General features: G+C 40.3%; 1 protein-coding gene across 1 annotated transcript; it reads left to right on the top strand.

Moving 5' to 3' along the window:
- Positions 1-315: 315 nt before the first annotated feature.
- RASL11A (RAS like family 11 member A) lies at positions 316-5,378 on the top strand. The gene is made up of 4 exons (XM_044073278.1): positions 316-686; positions 2,275-2,331; positions 2,420-2,496; positions 4,432-5,378. Exons 1-4 carry the CDS (start codon positions 563-565, stop codon positions 4,897-4,899), a joined length of 726 nt encoding a protein of 241 aa, XP_043929213.1. The 5' UTR covers positions 316-562; the 3' UTR covers positions 4,900-5,378.
- Positions 5,379-10,049: the final 4,671 nt, after the last annotated feature.

The following is a 10,049-nucleotide window of genomic DNA, read 5'->3' as shown; positions in this document are numbered from 1 at the left end:
ACATCAGCCAGTCTTAAAATAGCTGTCGCTTTGCACACAAGTGTACTGAGCCATCCCCATTCAGCAGTGGGCTGATGCGCTCAGCTCCACAGCTGTGGAGGCATCTCTGGCGCGTTATCCCCGCCCCCAGTTTTGGCACATGTCATCCGGGCTTGTATATTCTGCTGAGGCATGTTCCGGGGTCCGCGCGTGCTGCCGTCACGCACTCAATTTGCGTACTCAGATGGGGAGGAGGCTACTGTTGATCAACACCCCATTGATTCTGAGGAGGGTGTGGAGAGGGCGGGACATTGATTATAAAAATAAAGCTGCATGCCTACTGAGACTGCTGGCTGACAAGTGAGTGTCTGGATAATCGCTTTGGCTATATGTGGGCTTTGCGGTACCCTACCATTGTGCTGGATACTTTTGGTGGCAGTCTTGCTGGTGGTCACTAGTCTCATTACTTTAACAGCCTTGGCTGGAACCAAGATCGTGCAGCTAACGGCGTTGGGGTTCAAAGCCAGTGATTTATTCCCGATCTCTTTATACAGTTGGGGAGACGGTGTTGTCCTAATTTCTCATGCGTCTACCAACCATGTCCGGGAACTTTCTTTTAGCACCCATTCCTGAAGCAGTGGACAGCTGTCTGCAGCATAAAAATCTAAAGATAGCCGTTTTGGGAGCAAGCGGCGTAGGAAAAACTGGTGAGTTAGACCATTGAAATAGTATGTGCTCAGTTCAGTGTTGCAGTACCCCGTTTTCTTTCTTTAGAACCCATGCTCAGTTTCCTGCATTTCTTGGTGATTTGTTATCGGAATTAAGTTGCTCTCTGCGACAGTTTTGCGAGCATAGATATTTTTGATGAATTGAAGCATACATCTCAACTGTCCCTCGTCTTGGCTTATACTTTTGTCCTGTCTGTCCTTCGTTAAAACAGACTGTATGACTGGTAAATTACTGAGGGTTATACTCAGTCAATAACGTTAGTTATTCGAGTATCATATTTCGGATTGTTTAGAAAAAACATACTGATGTCCAACCTGCTGTTTTATTCAGCGAATTAGACTAATATTGAATACATTGATTGACTCTGATTTTGAGTCTTTGCTACTCCATTATTTTGGATTTGTACAGAATTTTTGGGCAAAGAAGTTGAGAGGTAACATACTTGTCAACTGTCCTCCCTGATTTTGACTCAGATTTTGCTCTGCCCCTCTTAATCCTTCATAAAGCTGTTGACCTTTTGAGAAAAATGTGCTACATTTAATTACACGTAATAAATAACGACAATATTTAGAGTTACAGACACCATTTATTTTGGAAAATGGATATTAATTCACATCGTTTTATTATGTTAACGTCTCAAGTTAACAGTACTAGCTTTTTAAAGAGTGGCTCTGATTATGTTTGGATTTGTCCCTGATTCTGTTGAGTTGTCTCCCTTATTTGTTGAGAGCTATAGAGGTATGGATTAAAGTGTCTGAACTACACAAAGTGCAGGCTTAATGCTCTGGCAGGAAGTGTTATGTGATTTGTGTACTTAGAAGGACTGTTATTTGACTGCCGTTTTATGGAACTTTAACTTAAAATGAGGTTGACCCTAGATTCCTGCATACAGGTCTAGTACGTCATTACTTCTTTTTAGTAACATTTTGTCCATATTATATAGAAGTGCACAGTATTTTACTGGTGGTGAAAAGAAAGTTAGAAGGTCTTACATTTTATGGTTTGTGTACTAGTTCTTGATTTTGTGTTTTATACACACTGAATATGTTTTATTTAAAAGCAACCCTCTGGGTCCTAGCTAGCTTTCAGCTGTCCCCAGTTTTCATTGACATGTCTGATTTTGTTTCAGTATTTAACTCTGTCCTTCACAAAGTTTGTGATTTTTGTTGAAAATCAGTTAGGATTAAAATCATCAACTACCACTATTAATTGCATTCCCAGTTTTACATCTCATAAAATGTATGTTAGTACACACCATTTCATTCTAGCAGATTTTCTAATATGAATAAATAAATCGTATCCCTGCTTTTGGGTTTTTGCCCCTCATTATTTTGGATTCTTGGGACTAAGTTTTGACTGAAGAGGTTTAAAGCTGTGGGATCCCAACTCAAAATCAAAGAATTATTAAAAACAAAGTAAATGCTCAAATGCACAGAATACTAATTCAGTCAGAACAACAATACCGTGTCTTTGTATAGCGAGACTTGCTTGTTATTTTATGGTAGCGTGATGAACAACTGAAAAAAAAACTTCTTGTTCTAGTAAGATTGTTTTCTTTTGTTTCAGCTATGATAGTGAGATTTCTTACCAAGCGATTTATTGGAGACTATGAATCCAATACAGGTTAGTATTGTTCATTTACTATACTATATGCAAATAACACTGTTGGTTTAAAAAAAGAAAATTTAATTGGCTTGTTCAATTCTTCCAGGCAATGTGTATTCCAGACTGGTGGATGTGGAAGGAGAGCAGCTTTCTTTGCATATACAGGATACACCCTGCATTGAGGTATGCAGTTAAAACATATTTACTGCTTACTTTTTTCACAGCTGTTTAGTATTTTTCTTTAGCTATACAGATCCAAAATGTATTTTTAGCTTCTGTGGGCTTTTCCAAACCGTGAATTTAAGTCTTATCAAACATATATAGTTAACAAAATACCACTGGCTCTAATATAAATTGTTCCATTTAAAAGAATGCTTTAAAAATAGCATCCCAGAAGTGAAAGGTCTTAAAAATCATGTTATTGCAAAAGTGGTGGCAGTGTAAACAGAGGAGCACACGCATGCACAGAGAAGTGCATTATCAGCATTGCAGCCCTAGCATACATCACTAAGTCTGCCGCATCTGAACTGAACTATAATTTCTTGGAAGTCCATTTCCTGCTTTCTGACCATTGGGTGTTTTAATATATGCTTTGAGTTTATTAATTCAGTTTTGCAGTTTTTATCCATTTTACTTAAAGAATCTAAAAGAGCTTGTAACTGATTACTTAACTGAGAAATTTTATAAATTATGATATTGCATCATGTTTGCAAGATTCTGAAAAAATGAATCGAGAATTGTGTACATGGAGATTGTAATATGGATTGATACAGAAAATATGTTTCTTGACAATATATCTTTACATTGCCTGTGGCAAGGCTTCATGTTTGTAGCTGTCTGTTTTTTTTCAGCCACTCTGGCTTATTTCTCTGCTTAATTATGAGTTTAAACAAATTAATATTGGCGTGAAGGAGGAAGTAAATGCCTTTTAATGAAATAAGCAGAAAATTACATTTGCATTTAACATTATCTGCATTTTACACATTTTTACTTTAGTATTTAAAAGCCTTGTATTAACATTTCTTGGTCTCAGGCTATTTCTAGTCTTGGACATAACATGAAGTCTGTCACATATATGCACAATTTAATTGTTTTGTGAGTAACGTGATGTCACAAATTCAGGATCATGATATAAGTGCGTGTTGTAAGAGTATTTCATTTTTTATCACTTTGTTGATGATGCATTATCATTCAGCGCGTCAGTGGTTCCCTTTTCTAGGAGGATAGGGTAGTAGGTGTGTAGGGTTACATAGTATTGTGATGAGAGGTGATGCGATTTGAACCTATCTCAAGTAGACTTACTGCCTAGCCCTTAAACAGCATGTTGTACTGCCTCCAGGAAGATTCATACCCAAGTTTGTTTATATTACACTCAAGAAGGATGTCAAGTATACAGTGTTTCGGGAATGGAAATAAAACGTGAAGCATTTTGGAAATGGCATATGGTGTTACTTCATTCATAAAGAACCAATAAGTGTGATGTATATTTAAGTTTTATGTTCAGGTGTACTCTACTGAGTTTTCTTTCTTGCATATTTTCACTTGTATGTTCTCAGTGTGTCTTGTTCACAACTCATTTCTTACTCTAGTAAGAAGGAAATTGGCATAAAATTACATAATAAGTATGACAGTTGAACTACGCATATTCCTAGCTGTGTTAGGACCTCATTAAATGCTTTAAAGAAAGTGCCAGGGGTGGAACTGTGGCACGACAGTTAGTCTTGCTGCTCACAGGACTTACCTCTTTTACTCTTGGCTAAGATGCCTTTTGCATGCTTTCCTGCGTGTTTGTGTGGGTTTCTGTCTGGGTTTGTGGTTTCTTCCAAAATTCCAAAGACATGCTAGCAGGTTTGATGGTGATATCTGTTGCCCCTGAGTGTACACGGGAATGTGAATATGTGTGCAGAAAACTTCTGTAGGACTCATTCCTGCAAAATGACTCTTGCTTGTCATTCTTTTTTCTAGATAACATGGTCTTGAACTGGATGAATTCCGGTATAGGAAATGGTTGAGTGGATAGATAGACATGTGGGTGTTAGCAGTTTTAAGTAAATGTAAACTCTTGCTAATGTCCCAAACTAAGTTCTAATGCTGATGTTTATGTATTTCTTATTATAGGCTCAAGGAGATTGTGCTGCACTTTCTGATCTGGTATCACGATGTATTCTATGGGCAGAGGGCTTTATTTTAGTCTATTCTGTTACCGATTATAGCAGTTATGAATCAGTTCGACCACTCTTCCAGCACCTTCGCAAGGTTCATCAAAATGCCAAGGTTCCGGTTGTAATAGTAGGCAACAAAGGAGACCTGCTTCATGCAAGACAGGTCCAGGTTGACAAAGGGATTGAGCTGGCAAACGAATTTGGGGCTCATTTTGTGGAAATCTCCACAAGTGAGAGCTGTGAAGAAGTTTATGATGTGTTCCAGAATCTTTGCAGAGATGTTATCAAGTCTCATCTTCTCTGCTGTGGGGAAAAGAGACGAGGCTCTATAATTCCACGACCCCGTTCACCGAATATGCAGGACCTTAAAAGAAGGTTTAAACAGGCACTCTCGTCCAAAGTGAAAGCTTCTTCAACATTATGATAGTCTAAGACTTCCTTCTGAGGGTATATTTTGTTGTGTCGAGGATCATTGACTGCTCTTGCTGCTACAACCAACTGTGCACTTAGTGGGTCTTGTAGGCCTCATCTTGGTTTAAAGTGTTGTATAAATATTTTTATACTGCTGCAGATTGTTTATTTTTGTATAAATATTACCATTACTTTTGTTTACAGTATTACAGTTTATTTTTATTGTCACATACTTTAAAACTAAATGCCCTGGAGGCAGAATGCTGGCAATTCAGATATATGTTTTGGAAAAATGGACAGTTGCATGGAAAATATGCAAATTTAAGAAAACACAGCTGACTTAAGACTGTGTATTTATGGGATATACAAATAAAAACCTTGCTGTTCAGTTGTTTTTCTTTTATAATATCAGCACATTTCGAAACTGAGAAGTAATTAATCTGCTGTTAAGGTGTCCATTTTTTGTAAATAAACCTTGTATTTGATATGGAACACAATTATTGCATTTCATTCTGAAAAAACAGTACAGAAACAATCAAAAATCAAGGATTTTATGTACTGTGGTGGTGTGTGCCTCCCCCCACCCCCTTTATCAAATAAGCCAATAGCAAGTCGTAAAGCATTGGTCAGTGATGAGATGTGTGCCATAGATTTTACATATAGAGATTGAGCAAATGGCTTCTGAAGTATCATCAGGTGTCCCTGGACATAGCACTACTATACACAACGTTGTGCATCTGGACCCACATCAGGTGTGTGAGCACTGAAAGGAAGTGACACTTCTGCCACCCACTGCATTAGTATCTGAAAGATATCACTTACATATACCATGGTTGCACACTGTTCACTCCCACCACAGCCTACGAGGTATTTTGGTTTACTTTGGCATGCACTGCATACCTGAACTTGGGACAGATTGGGATGGTGGCAGGTCTGGTACAGCACATCACTAACACAGTGATGCACCATGTATATCTATGCCCTGCCATGTGGAGTGGTGAGTGGTGGTCCCGGTCTGAGTGGCAGAGCCCTATGTTAAGCCAAGCTTGTTATTTTATGAACTCTAACTCATAGTTAACCTCTCCAATTTCCCTGTTTTAAGATTCATGCTACAAGGAGGCACTTCTGGTTTGGGATAAATTCATATTTTATAAAGCTGCATTAAAAGCAGCGAACAAATTAATCTAGTGAATAATTATCTAAAAGCAAGGAAACAAAGAAGTAAATAAGTATTGACTGATGTTGCCTAATTTTGTGGGATACTATTACTGTAGGGAATCATGTTTTTTAACAATAGACTACTGCAGAAAATGATTTATCTCCCAATTTTCTGTATGTGCTGTCATGTGGAGTCTTGTTTTTGTTAGCTGCATTATACTTACCGTTGTTTATACTTATGAATGCCTACGTGTGTGTGTGTGTGTGTGTGTGTGTGTGTGTGTGTGTGTGTGTGTGTGTGTGTGTGTGTGTGTGTGTGTGTGTGTGTGTGAATCAGGTCATGCCTTCTACAGACAAAACAACTGTACAGAATCCTTAAAGCCATATTATTTACAAGACTCGGTCCATATAAAATGAGTATTAAATTAATTTTCAAGTCAATAAAATGTATGCATTCTAGATTTAATTTCCCCAAGTGTTTTGGGTTTCTAATACCATGATGGGAATGGGCCCCATTCCTAAGTCAAGGTATAGTAAAATTTCAGGAAATTAGCATTGTTTCAATCTTTGTTGTTAGCCAAAAGTGTTCTTCACAGCATCTGCAATCTGCCCCAAACTGACTCCTGCAATTCATATGGAGTTACATGTATTGGTAGTATGTCTAAATATGACTGTATATTCTTTTTTGTTAGATTTGTTGCTCCTACCACTATTGGAAGTGTCTGGGTATCTTTCTTCCACATTGCTCTCATTTCTGCTTGCAAATCTTTATTTTATGACTTTGTGTCTCTCTGTATGTGAGACAGTGGAATCGCTTGGTGTGGCAATTTCAGTGATCAGTGCTATTTTTGTCCTTTTTTTCATGGACTACTATATCTGTTTTTCCCTCAGCTATTTTTTGAGTAATTGGTGATCCTGTCTTTTATACACTTCATCATTCTCTATAATGCTTTGTGGTTCATGTTTCCAGTGCTTCTCAGCTACTTCTATGTTTGCAAAATCCCCAAAGCAACAATTTTATCACATTATTATACCTTTCAGAGTACAGACCGTCTGCCATGAGTGTATCATTCCGAGCAATAAGTTGTACTACTATTTCCAGTTCTTTTGTACAGAACCTACATTTGTCTGTTTCTCCCACATGTTCAATGGTCTTTGTAAACAAATGTGTACATTGTGCAGTATGCCAGGCTACCATGGTTCTTTATAAGCTGTTTAGCCAGATGTGCTTGGCTTTTGCCCCCATTTTAAATTTTTTTTTTTATGCCCTTTTTTATTTTAGTATACTTTGCCTCTATAGTACAGTGACAGTCTTAAAGGTACCGGGGTAAACCCTCCCATCCACTCCCATCCACATCAACTCATAAGAGTGTTATCAACTCATTGGCCTAACCTGACTGGGATTTTATTCAGATTGAGGAGTCCTCTGAATGCCTCTGCTCTCTGAATATGTCCCTGTCCTTTGTTGTTCAGTGCTGGATTCTCCAGCTCTGGTGCAGCGTACGGGATGGGATTGGTTTTTCTGAGGTGCAGTCCATCCATTCCGTCGGGACATGGCTTGGCTTTTTTTTCACAGATTTTATCTGGCCCGTGAACAGGCTGTATGCCACACAGAGTAGCTGGAGTTTCTTTAATGGGGCGCATTATGGCATCTGTTGAGCCCTCTTTGATCCTTGGGGAGGTACTTTTGGGGTCTTTTTTGTTTGCTGCAGGTGTCTGGGTAGTACATCCCAAAGGGGACATTACTCAAATATGGGGCTGATGAGGGATGAGTAAAGAGGCATGATGACCTCCCTGATCTAGATGTGAATCCCTTCATGATTAGGTGGGCTATATAAAATGTTTTTCTAACCACTTTGGCCACGTGGTTGTCAAATGAGAGATTGCTATCAACTTGGGTCCCCAGGTCCCTAATTACTTCTTCTGTACTTAATGGATTTCCACCTATGTGGTAATTTGTGGGCACTTTGTTTTGCCAAAGGGGATGACTATACACTTTTGGCATTTAGCTTGAGGCCATGGCACTGGCACCAGTTGTCTGTTTCTATGAGGCCCTTTTGGAGGATGCTTGTGTCGGCTGGAGAGTCGATTATGGCACCCAGTTTGCAGTCATCTGCGAACTTGGTCAGCCACAGTCCTTCCGTGTTGGCCTGTACCTCCGAGAAATATATACCGAACAAGAGAGGTCCCAGGACTGAGCCTTGTGGGACACCACTTGTAACTGGTTTGGAGTCTGACATGGCTCCAGCAATTCTAACCATGTGGGTTCTGTCCTTGAGCCAGTTTGCAATCCATCTAGTGACATAGAGGTTTATATTTAAGCTGGTGAGCTTATCTATAATGCCCGAGTGGGGTATTGTATCGAAGGCTTTTGGCGAGGTCCAGGTAGGCTGTGTGGACCACCTTCCCTCGCCAATGGCCTTGGTGACTGTTTCAAGAAATCAACCAGGTTTAAGAGGCAGGATCTGCCCTTAACAAAGCCGAACTGGGTAGGATCCAGTGTTTGTAGGTCCCCAATATCTTTATTTATGAGGTCCATGATGATCCTTTCTATAGCTTTGCAGACCAAGCTAGTCAGGCTTATGGGGCGATAGTTTCCAGGATCCGTTGAGCCACCACCTTTATGGAGAGGCACCACTACTGCTGCACGCCACTCTTTGGGCACATATCCTGTAGTAAGGCTGAGATTGAACAGTAGTTTTATGTTTGGGTTTAGCTCTTCTTTGAGTTCATGTAGGATGCAGCCCGGGACACCATCTGGTCCCATTGATGCTGTGTTTTTGCTTTGGAGAGGGCGGCTCTTACCTGAACATCTGAGATGTCAGGGGGTCAGCACGCTGCTGGGAAAGATATTAGCGCTTTTGGTTGGGGGGGGGAGAAGTTTGCGCTGAACCTGTCAGCTAAGATGTTGGCAATGTCTGTGGGTTCGTGTATTTTTGTCATTTTGGACTAATTCTGAGCATATCTGGGAATTACCACCCAGGTTCCTAACATAACTAAAGAAAGCCTTGTGATTATCCTTAGTGTCCTGTGCAATTTTTCTCTCGAAGCTGGCCTTAGACAATTTTATGTGTGCCCGTAGTTTTTGCTAATACTGATCAGTGATGCCTTCCCTTTTGGGATTTTGCTTTATCATTTAGTAGCTTCCTCCTTCTATTGTATAGTTTGTTTATGGCTGGGGTCCACCAGACAGGACGCCTGCCTTTGGAGGATTGGGTCTTGGTTTTATTTGGGATCGATGATCCATGCATTCCTGAAGGTGTTCATAGAATGCGTTTATAAAGGATTCTGCGGTCTGGGCTGTATTTTCCACAGGCCGGGGCTTTGAAGGACTCCCCCTCAGTTTTGCGGCGTGTAACATCTCCTTTAGGGAAGTTTTTCACTGCGGTTTTCTGCGGAAGGGGTGGGGTCGGGATGTGAATATCCAGTGAGATTAGTTTATGGTCTGATCTTACCAGTGAGGGATACACTTCTGGTCTGGAGCATAGAGTCCCCATGTTGGTGATGATCAGGTCCAGTATGTTTTCCCTCTTGTGGGAGTGGTAACAAGTTGTTCCATAGCATTTGAGTTTATAAATTCTAGGAACCTTTGGGCTAGGGTGTTGGAGCTAGAGTAATGCTCCCAGTCTATGTTTGGGTAGTTGAAGTCACCCAATATAATGGTGTTTGGAGAGACCTTCATATTTTCCAGTGTTCTCAGGAAGGCCGAGTGGGGTTCCTGGGTTTGGGAGGGTGGTCTGTAGCAGGCTATAAACTGGAAGGCAGTTTTACCCACTGTTAGTTGCACATGGATAGTCTCTGATGCTTCGTGCTTTGCCACCAACCTGGAGGTGTGGGTATCTTTGATGAATATCGATACTCCCCCTCCTTTTGTGGTTCAGTCCAAGTTTTGGGGCAAAAGCATGGTATGAGGTATAACCTGGTAGTGCTGGGGTGCTCTCGGGAGCCCTGAACCAGGTTTCTGTTACTGCACAGATATCGATGTTCTCCATGCTAAGGAGAGTT

This window comes from Protopterus annectens, chromosome 5.part1 (genome assembly GCF_019279795.1).
Source record: "Protopterus annectens isolate FY-2018-M chromosome 5.part1, PAN1.0, whole genome shotgun sequence".
Classification (NCBI taxonomy): Eukaryota; Metazoa; Chordata; order Ceratodontiformes; family Protopteridae; genus Protopterus; species Protopterus annectens.
The sequence above is the reverse complement of the archived record's forward strand: the minus strand, read 5'-3'. Positions and strand labels throughout refer to the sequence as shown.

Excerpts from the sequence above, each read along its gene's own strand:
- RASL11A (XM_044073278.1), top strand. The coding sequence starts at position 563 with ATGCGTCTACCAACCATGTCCGGGAACTTTCTTTTAGCACCCATTCCT. Across the intron at positions 687-2,274 it reads AAGCGGCGTAGGAAAAACTG|CTATGATAGTGAGATTTCTT; the intron begins GTGAGTTAGACC and ends CTTTTGTTTCAG. Across the intron at positions 2,332-2,419 it reads AGACTATGAATCCAATACAG|GCAATGTGTATTCCAGACTG; the intron begins GTTAGTATTGTT and ends CAATTCTTCCAG.